The sequence below is a fragment of the Capra hircus genome, chromosome 5 (assembly GCF_001704415.2).
Source record: "Capra hircus breed San Clemente chromosome 5, ASM170441v1, whole genome shotgun sequence".
Taxonomy (NCBI): Eukaryota; Metazoa; Chordata; class Mammalia; order Artiodactyla; family Bovidae; genus Capra; species Capra hircus.
Genome location: NC_030812.1, coordinates 61595212 through 61609143, shown reverse-complemented (window position 1 = coordinate 61609143; position 13932 = coordinate 61595212). Strand labels below are relative to the sequence as shown.

The following is a 13932-nucleotide window of genomic DNA, read 5'->3' as shown; positions in this document are numbered from 1 at the left end:
GCACAGAGTCAGACACGACTGAAGCAACTTAGCAGCAGCAGCAGCAGCAATGACCATCTGTATGTATTCTTTAATGTCTATTTAGGTATGCAGAAGTCTTCTATTTAGAAAGGAAGTGAAAGTGTTAGTTGCTCAGTTATGTCTGACTCTTTGTGACCCCATGGACTGTCACCTACCAGGCTCCTCTGTCCATGGAATTCTCCAGGCAAGAATATTGGAGTGGGTTGCAATTTCCCTCTCCATGAGATCTTCCCAAACCCAGGTGTCCCACATTGCAGGCAGATTCTTTACCATGTGAGCCAATCTGAAGTATAATTCTAAGGTACAGTGGTCAAGAGCACAGCCTCTAGGGAAAACTGGATTTAGAGCCCAGCTCAGCCAGGTGTTGTCTTCATAAACAAGTTATTTAACCTTCCTGAGCTTAATTCTCTGACATGCAAAACAGAGATGATAATGGCCCCACACCTGTTTAATGTAACTTCCACAGGGTGGCTGTTAGGATTAAACGAGACAGTCCATGTGCAACATGGCACACAATGAATAATAAACGTTAGCTGGTATTATCATTAGGGTAAATGTTATTATGAATGATTCTCAAGGTAATCCAGTAAGGTGCATACATCATGTGTTACTATCCCCATTTTGAAAGAAGAAAACAGGCTCAGAGCATACTCTTCCCAGTAGTCACCTCCCCCACGCCAGCCCTGAGACACATGCAGTGACACAGGCTTCCTTCTTTCTTTGCAGTCAGTGTACGGTAGACAGTACTCAAAGTCAATTGCTGTAATAAGTGTGACCTCAAAAAGAGAGTCGGCTGGAAAGGCCAAGGCAGGTATTTTCCAGTAAGCTAGGAGCTAGGGTCAGAGACAAGCCGGTTATAGCATTTGAGGGATGGGAGGTAGTGAACATAAAACTAAATGAGTTTGGATTTATGCCCAAGTGAAGTAGCAACCAGAGATGAAAGTGTGGTTGTCAGCTCTGTGGTTTGGGCCAGCATGTGAAGGGACACCCAGGTGCTTACTGTGACCCAACAGATCACAGCATCAGCTAGCTTTCCCAAGGTCAGGGCTGGGGGTAGAGGCTCCGACCTCCTGGGACTGTGTACTGTTATTTTTTTAATTTTACTGAAGTATGATTGATTTACAGTGTTGCATTAATTTCTGCTATACAACAAAGTGATTCAGTTTATATTCTTTTTCATATTCTTTTGCATTATGGTTTATCGCAAGATACTGAATATATTTTCCTGTGCTATACAGTGCATGCTTAGTCGCTCAGTCCTGTCTGACTCTTTGTGACCCCATGGACTGCAGCCCTCCAGGCTCCTCTGTCCATGGGGATTCTCCAAGCAAGGATACTGGAGTGGGTTGCCATGCCTTCCTCCAGGGGTTCTTCCCAACCCAGGGATTAAACCCAGGTCTCCTACACTGCAGGCAGATTCTTTACCAGCTGAGCTACAAGGGAAGCCCACGAATACTGAAGTGGGTAGCCTATCCCTTCTCCAGGGGATCTTCCTGACCCAGGAATTGAGCCAGGGTCTCCTGCATTGCAGGCAGATTCTTGACCAGCTGAGCTACCAGGGAAGTCCGTGCTATACAATAGGGCCTTGTTTATCCATTCTTTCTATAATAGTGTGCATCTGATAACCCCAAACTCCCCATCCTTCCCTCCCCTGTCCTCCTCCTTCTTGGCAGCTACAAGTCTGTTTTCTCTGTGAGTCTGTTTCTGTTTCATAGATATATCCATTTGTGTCATATTTTAGATTCCACATATAAATATTTTTCTTTCTGGCTTCCTTCACTTAGTATGATAACCTCTAGGTCCATTCATATTGCTGCGAATGGCATTATTTCATTCTTTTTATGGCCGAGTAGTATTCCATTGTATATATGTATAGTATCTTCTTGTATGTACAGTATATTCATCTGTCAGTGGACATTCAGGTTATTTTCATGTCTTGGCTATTGTGAACAGTGCTATTATGAACACAGGGGTGCATGTATCTTTGAAATGGCAACCCACTCCAGTACTCTTGCCTGGAGAATCCCATGGAGGGAGGAGCCTGGCAGGCTACAGTCCATGGGGTCACAAAGAGTCGGACACAACTGAGCAACTTCACACACACACACACACACACATATTTGTCTGGATAGACTCATTGGAAAAGACTCTGATGCTGGGAGGGATTGAGGGCAGGAGGAGAAGGGGACGACAGAGGATGAGATGGTTGGATGGCATCACTGACTTGATGGACGTGAGTCTGAGTGAACTCTGGGAGTTGGTGATGGACAGGGAGGTCTGGCGTGCTGTGATTCATGGGGTCGCAGAGAGTCGGGCAGGACTGAGCAACTGAACTGAACTGACTGATGCACAAGAGTGGTATTGCTGGGTCATACAGTTCTATTTGTAGTTTTCTCAGTAACTTCCATACTGTTTTCCGTAGTGGCTATTCCAATTCACATTGCCACCAACTGCCATAGGAGGGTTCTCTTTTCTCCACACCTTCTCTAGCGTTTATTTGTAGACTTTTTAATGATAGCCATTCTGATTTGTGCGAGGTGGTACCTCACTGTAGTTTTGATTTGCATTTCTTTTAACAATTAGCAGTGTTAAGCTTCTTTCATGTGCCTGTTGGCCATCTGTGCGTTGTCTTTGAGGACCATGTCTTTTTAGGTGTTCTGCCTACTTTTTGATGGGGCTTCTTTTTTTTTTCATTATTGAGTTGTATAAGAGGTTTTTATATTCTGGCAGTCAAGTCGTATGGGTGGCGTCATTTTGCAAATATTTTCTCCTGGTCTGTAGGTTGTCCATTGTTTCGTTTATGGTTTCCTTTGCTCTGAAAAGCTTAGAAGTTTGATTAGGTCCCGTTTGTTTATCTTTGCTTTTATTTCTGTTGTCTTGAGAGGCTGACCAAGAAAACATTGATACAACTTATGTTAGAGAATGTCTTGCCCGTGTTCTCTTCGAGGAGTTTTATGGTGTCGTGTCCTGTATTTTACTTCTTTAAGCCATTTTGAGTTTATTTTTGTGTATGATGTGAGAGTGTGTTCTAACTTCAGTGATTTGCATGCTGCTGTCCAACTTTCCCAACACTGCTTGCTGAAGATATTGTCTTTTCCCCATTGTATATTCTTGATTCTTTTGCTGTAGATTAACTGACTATAAGTATATGGGTTTATTTCTGGACACTATTCTGTCCATTAATCCATATGTCTGTTTTTGTGCCAATACCACACTTCTGATTACTATACCTTTGTAGTATCGCCTGAAGACTGGGAGAATTAGGTTTCCTGCTTTGGCAATCTTGAGTCTTTTATGGTTCCATATAAATTTGAGGATTATTCTAGTTTTGTGAAAAATGTCACAGGTAATTTGATAAGGATCACTTTAAATCTGTATATTGCTTTGGATAGTATGGCCATTTTAACAATATTAAATCTTCCAGTCCAAGAGCATGGGATATCTTTCCATGTCTTTGAATAGTCTTTGATTTCCTTTATTAACATTTTGTAGTTCTCAGCATATAAGTCTTTCGCCTTCTTGGTGAGGTTTATTACTAAATATTTTTTGATGTAATGTTGAGATAGTTTATATTCCTTTTCTGATACCTCATTGTTAGTGTAAAGAAATGCAAAGAAATGTAATCCATTTCTGTATGTTACTCTTAACATCCTGCTACCTTGCTGAATTTATCAGTTCTAGTAGTTTTGAGTGGAATCTTGGGTTTTCCATGTATAGTATGCATATATACTATGCATCTGCATTTAAAGGCAATTTTGCCTTTTCCCTATCGATTTGGATACCTTTTATTTCTTTTCCAATTGCTCTGGCTAGGACTTACTATCTTGAATAGAAGAGGTGAGAGTGGGTATTCTTGAAATACCCAAGAATACCCGTTCCAGATCTTAGCAGGAAGGCTTTCAGCTTTTCACTATTATTATGTTGATCATGGGTTTGTCATAGTTTTTATGATGTTGAGGTATGTTCCCTCTATACCCACTTCCATAAAAGTTTTTATCATAAATGGATGCTGTTGAATTTTATCAAATGCTCTTTCTGTATCTGTTGAGATGACCGTGGGGTTTTTATCTTTTGTTGATGTGGCGTATCACATTGATTACTTTGTGTATGTTGAACTTTCCAAGTGACCGACCCTGCAGTGAATCCAACCTGGTTATGGTACATGAATTTTGTTTTGTTGGATTTGGCTTGCTAATCATGACTGTACTGTTCATCCCCGCTTGCAGGTTGATGGTTCCTCTTCCTGCCACCTGAATGAGGTCTAGCCAGCCTTCCTTTGCATTGCATGGTATTCCAGTTATCTACTGCTGTTTATTTAGCAAAACCCAAAACTCAGTGCTATAAAACAACATCCATTTTATCATGATAAAATGAGAGTCAGGTATCTGGGCAGAGCAGAGCACTTCTGCTCCATGATATCTGGGGCCCCCACTGGGGCCTCTGTCTGGGATCCTGGGTGTAGCCATCTCTTGGCGCTTGAATGTCTGGTGTCACTCCTTCGCTTCATTTATCTGGAGCCTGGCCTGGGATGGCTGCAACTGCTGTTTCTCTACAAACAACCTCTTCCCCTGGCCAGCTTGGAGATAGAGTGTGGTAATCTCAAGATGAGACGTTTTTCTATGTGGCTGGTTTCCCTCAGAGTGAGTGTTCCATGAGGTCCGGGTAGAAGCTGCAAGACTCTCACAATCTGTTCTCATAAGTCCCAGCATGTCACTTCTGCACATTCTGCTAGTTAGGGAAGTCAGGATAGCTAATCCAGATTCAAGGAGGTGAAAGAATAGACTAGGCCTCTCAGTGGGAACACGGTGGCATGAGGGAAGCGGAAGAGTGATGGCTGATGGGCAGACAAGCTACCACACACGGGGAGGGTGGGAACATACCTTTTTTGAAGCATAGCTGACTCACAATATTCCACGTGTTTATATAAAATACAGTGGATTGGCAGAATTGATACAAAGTTAAGAGATTCAGTTTGAGTCAGAGTTACCAGCCTAGGCATCTGCTTTTATATATATTCTTTTTTCAGATTCTTTTCCATTATAGGTTATTATAAGATACTGAGTAGTTCCCTGTGCTACACAGTAGGCCTTTGTTTTTCTATTTTATATATAGTAGTGTGTATGTGTTAGTCCCAAACTCCCAAGTTGTCCCCTGACCTTCCCCTTTGGTAACCATAAGTTTTCTATGTCTGGGAGTCTGTTTTATAAATAAGTTGATTTGTATCATTTTTTAAGATTCCACATATGTGATATCATACTTACCTCTTACTACACATAGTATGCTAACCTCTAGGTCTATGCATGTTAAAATGGAATTATTTCATTTTTCATGATTAATATTCCCTTACATACCACATCTTTATCCATTCATCTGTTGATGGACTTTAGGTTGCTTCCATGCCTTGTCTATTGTAAATAGTGCTGCTGTGAACATTGGGGTGCATAAATCTTTTCAAATTAGTTTGAAAGAACATACTTTTAGGTCACAAATATCGGTTCATACCACTGCTTTGTAACTTTCTAGCTTGTGATGTCAGATTAACCTTTCTGAGCCTCAGTTGCCTCATCTACAAAATGAGGAAAATGATATTCCACTGCAGATGATTGTGGTAAACTTTATTGGTTGGTTCAGTGCCTAATGTCTACAAAGTCCTCACTTAACAGTAGCAATGCTACCTGTAGTAATAATTAGTTGTGTTGTTACTCCAGCTTGACCTTTAGATATTCATTCATTCAGCAAACAAGCATCCCCTGCATGCCTGCAGTGTGCCAGGCACTGGCCTCCCCAGTTGTGAAGATGATGATATGTTGTAACCAGAGACTAATTGGGGTTTCGGGTTTTTTAAGCAGCATCTCTGGCGTCAGCAGGCCTGGCTCAGAGGAGGAAGGAAAGGCATGTCACCTAAGCCTCTCTGGTCCGACTGTGGTATCACTTTTGGTCCTGCATCTCCTGCTCTCACAGTCACTCTCCTCCCATCTTAAATAGTGGGGATGGTATTAAGAAGAGGCAGGAGACATGAACCCTCCTCCCCATTCAGATGTGTGTCCGCAGGTCTCATCTGCTGAGTCCCTCTAGGGCCCCAGTCTCTGCATGCAAAGCCGCATAAGCTGCTCTTTGCAGGCTGTCGCTGGCATCCAGGATCGAAGCCTCAAACACCGAGATGACAGAAAGCGTAGGCGAGGTAACAGTGTCCAGCTCTTGACAGATCATAAAAGAACAACTCTCAAAACGAGCATTCTAAATAAGATGAAACGCCAAGATGTCATGGAGAATGCAAGCCAAATGAGGAGAGGCCACCTGGCAGGGAACTTCATGGGCTAGTTGGGTCTCTGTGTCTTATCTCAGTGGTTTCCTTCCACTGGGAACTTCTTTAAAATGAAAGGGTAGAGCTTCTAAATAGAACCTTTCAAAAACCTTTAGCCTTCTGATAATAGTCTTGTGAAAATCTCACCTGCTCAAATGGCCTTCATTTGAAGACACTGGAGCTGTAAGTAAATCTCACTTTCGGGAACTTGTTTTTAGGTTAATGATAAAGGAATTCACACTCGTTAAGTACCTTTGTCCCAGCATCAAAAAGCTGCATGTTACAGAATCGCTGAGTCTGCCATCTTTCCCTCAGTCCAGCTGCCCGCCTAGAGCACCAGTGCCTGCTACTGACAGATGGACAGCCACCATCCACCTCCACAGCACCTGGAATGAGACAAGAGCCCGGACTTCGTGGGGCAGCCTAAGCCCGGGGCCCCTTTCCAGGGCACCACACTGGTGGCGACGTGAGGGCTCAGCCCTCCTCTGCTAGCATTTGTTGGTACATTGCTAATTTCCTGGTCTGACTCATCCTAGGAGGCAAATACTGGCCCATGTTCATTGAAGAAATAGCTTGGCTGGCTGTGTGAGGCTCAGCGTCTCCAGTAAGCACACATCTGTCTTGTGGGGTGTCGCTTCTTCACCTGTGTCTCTAAAGAGAAGACATGTCCTCTGTAAGACTGGTTCTCATGCTCAGAAGCATTTAGATCCCCCAACAGTCCGGCATGGATCTAAACTCTGGTCAGGGTAGAAACCCACGGGTTCTTCCACAGGGTCTTTGATGGCCATCCTGCATCTCCCTCCTCCTTCATCAAGATGAAACAGTCCCCACCAGACCCCTCAGAGTCATGGGAATTGAGCTTTTCTGTGTCCTGGATTCAAAACCAGCAAAGTTTTTCTGGTTTTGAGAAACCACACACAGACATCTAGGGATGTTCATCAGTGTGGAAACTTGAGAAAGACCTTGCCGGCACTCAGCTGGGGCAGTGGTTTTAAGAAAACTCACTGTAACCCATAGACATCTGGCTCATTGATGTGCTATTGACCTCAGGGTCAACATCTCGTTTTCTCAGTGAGAGATGATGGGGTGGGACAGTGCTTGAAAGAGAAGGCAGAAATGAAGAACCTGGAGAAGAGAAGCAAGACGTCATCCTAAGGGGAATGACTGAAGGTCTGAAGAAAAGAACTTCTCCCAGGCACTGCGTGGCATGGCATTCGGGCAGAATCTCCTTTCTCACACTGATTTGGTGATAAAATATGGAGTGGACCCACAGGGAGGGCAGACGCCTCAAGAAATAGATGGATAATTGGCTCTGTTTGCATGCTTGCTGCTGTGACTGCGAGACACCACACCAGCATGACTAATGCCTCTCCCCTCTGCCTAAATTAGACTGTGATTGTATTTCAGAGATGTTCACTGAATCACAGATGTTGGAGGTAAAAAGACCCAAACTTCTCAGGAGCACCTCCTGGGGAGTGTGTGGGCTCAACCTCATAGGCTGAGGGACTGGTGTAACCCCTTCTCTTCCAAGGCCTGGGAGCAAAACAGTCACCCAGGGCGGGCTCCTTAGGGTAGCTATACGCATGTGCATTGCAGCAGTGACTGATGCCTCCTGTAGACCCTAACTTGGACCCAGAGTGTGCAGTTTGTCAGATTTCCCCTGACTCGCTGCCACGTCAGGTGGAGCAGCTCAAGGTCCTCGCCGGTTCACCCCCTCAGTGTCCTCTCTTTGCGTGCTCAGTGACTCTGTTCTGACCTGCAGGATGCTGTTGTAAACTCCTTCTCATTTCTCTTGCAGAATTTAGCCTATGAGATCATCCTAACGCTCGGACAGGCATTTGAAGTCGCCTATCAGCTCGCGCTGCAAGCCAGGAAAGGGGGGCATTCCTCCACGCTTCCAGAAAGCTTTGAAAACAAGCCCTCCAAGCCCATCCCCAAGCCTCGCGTCAGCATTCGCAAGTCGGTGGTAAGTAGACAAGACAGATGTTCTGAGAACTGAAGGGAAGGATCTATGGTGGTGTGGGTGCTGGTGAGAACCCAGGGCCTGCCCTTCCTGTCCTCCCCTCAGCCTCATCCTAGCTTGTGACTGTCATCCTCTCAGCCCAATTCCTGCAGTCTTGGGGACCGTCTACTGACCCTGGAGGCTCCCGAGAAAGTCCCGCTTACCCTGTGCCCTGCAGCAGGCTAGGAGGGGGCTGGGTGCTGCTGTCCCAGGTCAGTCTCTCCTCTAGATCAAGGCTACCTGAGGACCAAGATCCCTGAGGCCGCAGCTGCCATCCCTCCAGGGTGCAGGCCTCTTCCAGGCCACTGGGCAGCAGAGAGGTTGGTAGAGGCTCACAGCGAGGGTGTCCCTGGTACCCAGCAAGTAGAAGCTGGGGGCTCAAGCTGTGCACGGAGTTGGGGTGGGAGAGGCCTAGGCACCAGGCCCTGTGTTCTCCCGGCAGCAGCTGAGGCTTCCTGCAGAGCGGGACTGTTCAGAAGGTACCGCCCCTCCTCCTCGCATCTGCCTTCCTCCAGGAATTTCCTCCCCTTCCCTCCCACACGCTCTGCACACATCCTGTCCTAACAGACTTTCCTGACTTCAAAGCGGCCTCCTCTGGTAGTAGCAGTACCCAGAAGCTGGAATGTTCCCAGCCAGCCTCACGTCTGGTTTCTGCTGCCGTATGGCATCCTTGGAACTCTGGGACTCCGGGCAGCAGTGCCATCCCAGAGGCCTCGCTCTCACACCCATATATCCTTCCATCTGTGACTCTCCTCCTCCTCCCCACTGACCCCAGGTCATGGGGAATTGTAGGGTTTTTAATATTTGCAGAAGCACCATGCTTGGAGACCACATGAGGCTTCTTGTTCATGACTTCTCTTTGGCCTCTGCTCCTGTGTCCACTGTTGGCAACTTCAACATCCATGGGGATGATCCTTCCAGCTCTGGTCCCTCTGCTCCTTGACAGCTCACATCTCAGATCTTTTCTTCCACCTCACCATTCACACCCATGCTTGTCCCTCACTGCTGACCATTGCCAGGAGCTGCACGTCCTCCCACCTCAGCACCTCCCAGCCCTACTGGCTCCCAACCCTGATGCACTCCCAGAGCCCCAGACCTACAGGTTCAATTTCTCCTTTGATACTTGGCAGACAGCCTAACTTACTACGCCTAGAACAGAATTCTTGATCTCTCCGCAAAGCTGTTTCTCTCTCTCCACCTCTGCCAGCTTAGTAAACAGGCTAACCAGTCACCAAGTTGCTCAGGCCATCAATCTAGAAGGCAGCCTTGATTCCTGTTTTCCTCTCACCCCTGTGTCCAGCGCACAAGCAGATTCCATCTATTTAGCCCCTAAAACATCTCTCAGCTCCATCCACGCCTCTCCATTTCTTCTGTCACTCTTCCCATCCTAGCCATCACCACCACATCTCCAAAACTACTCCAGTACATCTCCTGAAACTCCTTCCTCCACAGGGCAGCCACATCTTGGTACCACAGCCTTGACTTCCCACCAGACCCTTCCCAGGCACTCAGCCTCCCTATTCCTGGAATAGACAAAGCTTCCACCTACCTGTGTTCCCTCCACCTGGCTTCGTCTCCCCCTCATTTCTGCACGGCTGACTCCAGCTGGTCATCCAGGCCCCAGCTACACAAAGAGGCATCTCCTATTTGTTGTCTGTCTTACCCCACAGGAAAAGCAGGTTAAACATCCAGGAATTTTCAGAATATTTGGGGGACTAGCTCTAGTCTGTTATATACATTCCCGTGTGGGCTGGATAAATCTGTTCCTACCTCCATCTGACTTTTCTTTGGTCCCTGTAGACTTCTTCCAGGCAAGTATGAAGGGATGTGCACCATAAGGGCTCATAGACTATTCATTTAGGAGCCTTCACTGGAAAAGATGGGACATACACTGAATACTGCTGCTGCTCTCTAACTGCCCCCAGACCCCATCCCCCTCAGCAGGTGTCTGTGTTCCATTGTCCTCGGCCCTGGTAGTTTATTGTTGAGAAATATCCTGTGATTAGACATGTGAAGTTCCCCCCACAGCCTTGTGGAGGTACAGACAAATCACAAGCAGCTGAAAAGCACAAACCCCATAGCCTTCTGGCCAGCTCCCTTGTAGCTTTCCTGAGCAGAGCAGCCAGGGGCAGATGTGGAAACACCAAAGACAGATGGGGAAATCTGGTGCAGAACTGCCCCCTCCCTGATCCTCTCCCCCCACCCCACACCCTGCCCCCCGCCGCCCCGTCACCATGAGAGCTTAGAACTCAAGCTTTACCCAGGCAGGGCCTGCGTGACCTTGTAAACACAGGCACTGAAATGGTGTTGACGTTTTATAGCTCAGTTTGGTTCAAGGTCGAGGCTCAGCCTGACCTGGCTCTGCTCACCTCCTCACCCTCAGCTGTCTCCTCCCAGCTTCCCCGCAGCACCCTAACTGCAAACCCTCACTCCCCTCCACTCAGGGACTCTGCCCGTGCTGCTCCACACCCCGATCTTCACCAGGAAGTTTAACTTTCCAGCTCTCCATTTAGACGTATACCTTAATTTTTAAATAATGTCTAGTTGACAGGAATGGATTGGGTGCCTGTTGGTTACTGGGTTGCTGGAGCTTGTCAAAGTAGAGGGAAACCGTAGTAAACGGAACGAAGTCCACCTTTGTGAGCGTACATTTTACTGGCAGATGAACAAATAAACATGATGTGCATGGCATAAGGATTATAAAGAAGAGAGCAGAAAAGCTGAGGTGCTAGTTTACATGCAGTAAACTGGTGAGGAGGTGACATTTGTGCCACACTCTGACATTAGGGCGGGAAGCACACAGGTGTCTGGAGTGTATTCAGACAGAGCTGATGGGCACAGAGGGCATGGGCTTGGCAGGCAGGGAGCAAGAGGGAGGTTGGTGTGGCTGGAGCGCAGAAAGGCAGGCAGGGCCCCTAGAGGTCACGTCAAGGACGTTGGGCTTATTCTGACTCTGAAGGCAATCAATGGAGGTTTGAGAGCTGGGTAGGACATAGCCTGGTTCACCTCCTCCAGGAAGTTCCCCTGCCTCCCAACACAGGGTCAGTGGCCTTCCTAGGTACCCAGAGAGTGACCTCTTCCCTTTCAAATCTCACTTCTCAGTAAAGTGTTCCTATATCTGCTCCCCACCTGTGTGCCTTCAAGAGCAAGGGCCATGCCTCACTCATCGTCCCCCTCCCCAACCCGCCCCCCCACCCCGTGCCTTGAACACGGTTCCTATGCAGTAAACGTGATCAGAGGAACCAACAAATGGCTCACCCACCAGCATTCTGAAGTCTTGCCAGGGTGCAATGCTGATTTCTAGGCAGTGTTAGGATGCATGCGTGCACTCCCGAGCAGGTACCGTATAACAGGCATTAGCCTTTCTGTTCTAAAGCAGATCGACCCATCTGAGCAAAAGACTCTGGCCAACCTGCCATGGATCGTGGAGCCAGGACAAGAGGCCAAGCGGGGGATAAATACCAAGTATGAGACCACAATTTTCTGATACTCACCTCCTTCCCGTCCTCGTGGTGCCTTGCACGCCGAGCAGTCCTGGAGCAGGCTTTCCACCCAGCGCGGGAGGAAGACTGCTCTGTTTGTGTGGCCTTGTCATGGGCGAGAGGCCACTGGCCACTCCTGGGGACGTTCTTTCTGCACCGGTGACAGAAAGTGCAACCAAGACTTTCCAGCTGTAACCCCTGAGGGAAAGAGCAGAGGTTTGTGGCTGATGCTCCCAACCCCCACTCCTGGCCACCACCCGAGGTATTTCTCATGACTCTGCCCCAACCTCGCTTTGCTGTTATTTGGGGATAACACCTTGAAAAAACACAGGGGATCGCTTATACTGCCTAAAAGTGTAAAAATCTTGGGTTTATTTTCCACTGTCAGCCGTTTTCAAGGTAGAACAGAACTACCCCCAGAAAGCATCTCTAAAGTCATGATCTCACTAAGTATTGTTTCATGCAAGAGGACAGAAGTTACTCCCCTGATTGCCAGGGAATTCTGTTTCCCAGTTTCTATATTTGTGGATTTTATATGTAATCAACCATGTCAGATAAAGAAAACCTTTACATCTGTGGATTGATTCAAAAACCTAATGATTTAAAACAGAGGAATTTATTATGCACAGAAAAATGTGTCTTGTATTAAATATTTTTATTAAAAAGAATGTTTCACTAATGCATTGATAAGAAAACTAGGTTAGTCGTGAGGGATGTTTCTGGTTTCATTTCAAATAACTACATTTCTACTGCTACCACCTAGAGGGCTGCTCAGTGTGGCAGAGTACCCAGGCCACTCCCAAGAGCAGGAGATTCAGGCAGCAGACTGGCGTCTTACCGAAAATGCTGACGCAGCCATAAGCCGGCAAAGATGTTTTTTTTTTTTTTAATCTTCACAGTTTTAAAGAACATGTTAAAAAATCTAGGGCTCCTGCTGTCAAGATTTCTGTCATGGAAACCTTGTTTGAGAAAGGTGTTAATAACATTCTATTGCAAAAAACTTTTTTTCTAGAAAAAAAAAAAAAAACAAATAAAAAAAGAGAGATTCCAAAGTAATAAAACTTTCTTGAAACAAACTAAATAACTGTTTGCTTACTCTTTGAGTAAATAAAATTTACTTACATTTCTTTAAGGTATTTTAATTTTTTAATGTCTCTGTGGAGTATTTGTATGATACCATAATGTATATTTATGTAGAATCAAATTATATAAACAGTACCAATATCATTATAGAAAAAAATAACATTTTAATGTATATTGTTCTAACCAATCACATTGTGAATCATTTTGAAGTTCATTATAGCGATATTGATAAATTGTGGGATTGTCTTAATGTTTTTTTTTAATTAACCAATATTATTTTAAATCTGAGATTATCAGTTATATCATCAGTTGGTGAGTTTTGAAGAAAGAAAAGAATTTTATTTCAAACTGACAAATGTATATGGCTTTAGTTCAGTGTTAAAGAATTTTAATACAATATTAAATTACTTGAACTGAACAGTTCCTTGTATATATTTTGCCTATTCACTGTTGATATGTATGTAGTAAATTGAGAGTAAAATAACACTAAAATATGGTACCAAAAGGAAACTGTATAGGAGCAAAGTAAACAGTAGCTTTGCTGAAATGGAAACATATGTGTAAATATGCTTGGGCTTCCAGTTATAAATTTTGTAATTTTTGTCATTATTTATATCCTATTAAAAAAAAGCACATAAAATAAAATGGAAACTATACAGCTGCTGGTGCTTGGCATCATTCTGTGAGCACCTTCCCAGTTCCACTTCTAGGAAAGAACCAAAGGCTTAGCCTTCTCAGCATCCATAGTTAAATGAATTTTTTTACTTGGCCAATCTGTTGAAACTGGTTCGCTTCCAAGTTCAGCCAGTCTGAGAAAGATGCAGTGGCCTTTACAGTTTGAATTCGGCCATAAAGCCACCATTGTCTTTGTTTAAATAGTAAAGTGTGCTGTAACAAAGAACTGCTAAAGAGGAAGGACCACCGAACTAGATCATTTTTATGTTTGTCTACAGGCCTACACGTTTGTCTTAGGCTGCCATAACAAAATATTGGGTGGCTTAAACAAATTTCTTACAGTTCTGGAGGTGTGGGAAGTCCAA

At 45.3% G+C, this 13932-nt stretch overlaps 1 protein-coding gene across 16 annotated transcripts in view; it reads left to right on the top strand.

Moving 5' to 3' along the window:
- ANKS1B (ankyrin repeat and sterile alpha motif domain containing 1B) overlaps window positions 1-13552 on the top strand; it is a 1150317-nt gene extending 1136765 nt beyond the window's left edge. For 8 of the 16 annotated variants that reach the window (XM_018048142.1, XM_005680487.3, XM_018048139.1 and 5 more), the window contains 2 exons: window positions 8124-8291; window positions 11704-13546. In XM_018048142.1, the coding sequence (XP_017903631.1) occupies window positions 8124-8291; window positions 11704-11814 (279 nt within the window). In that variant the 3' untranslated portion in view covers window positions 11815-13546. Of the gene's footprint in view, window positions 1-8123; window positions 8292-11687 lie in introns of all 16 variants that reach the window. The other 8 variants (XM_005680491.3, XM_018048145.1, XM_018048143.1 and 5 more) reach the window with 5 other exon arrangements.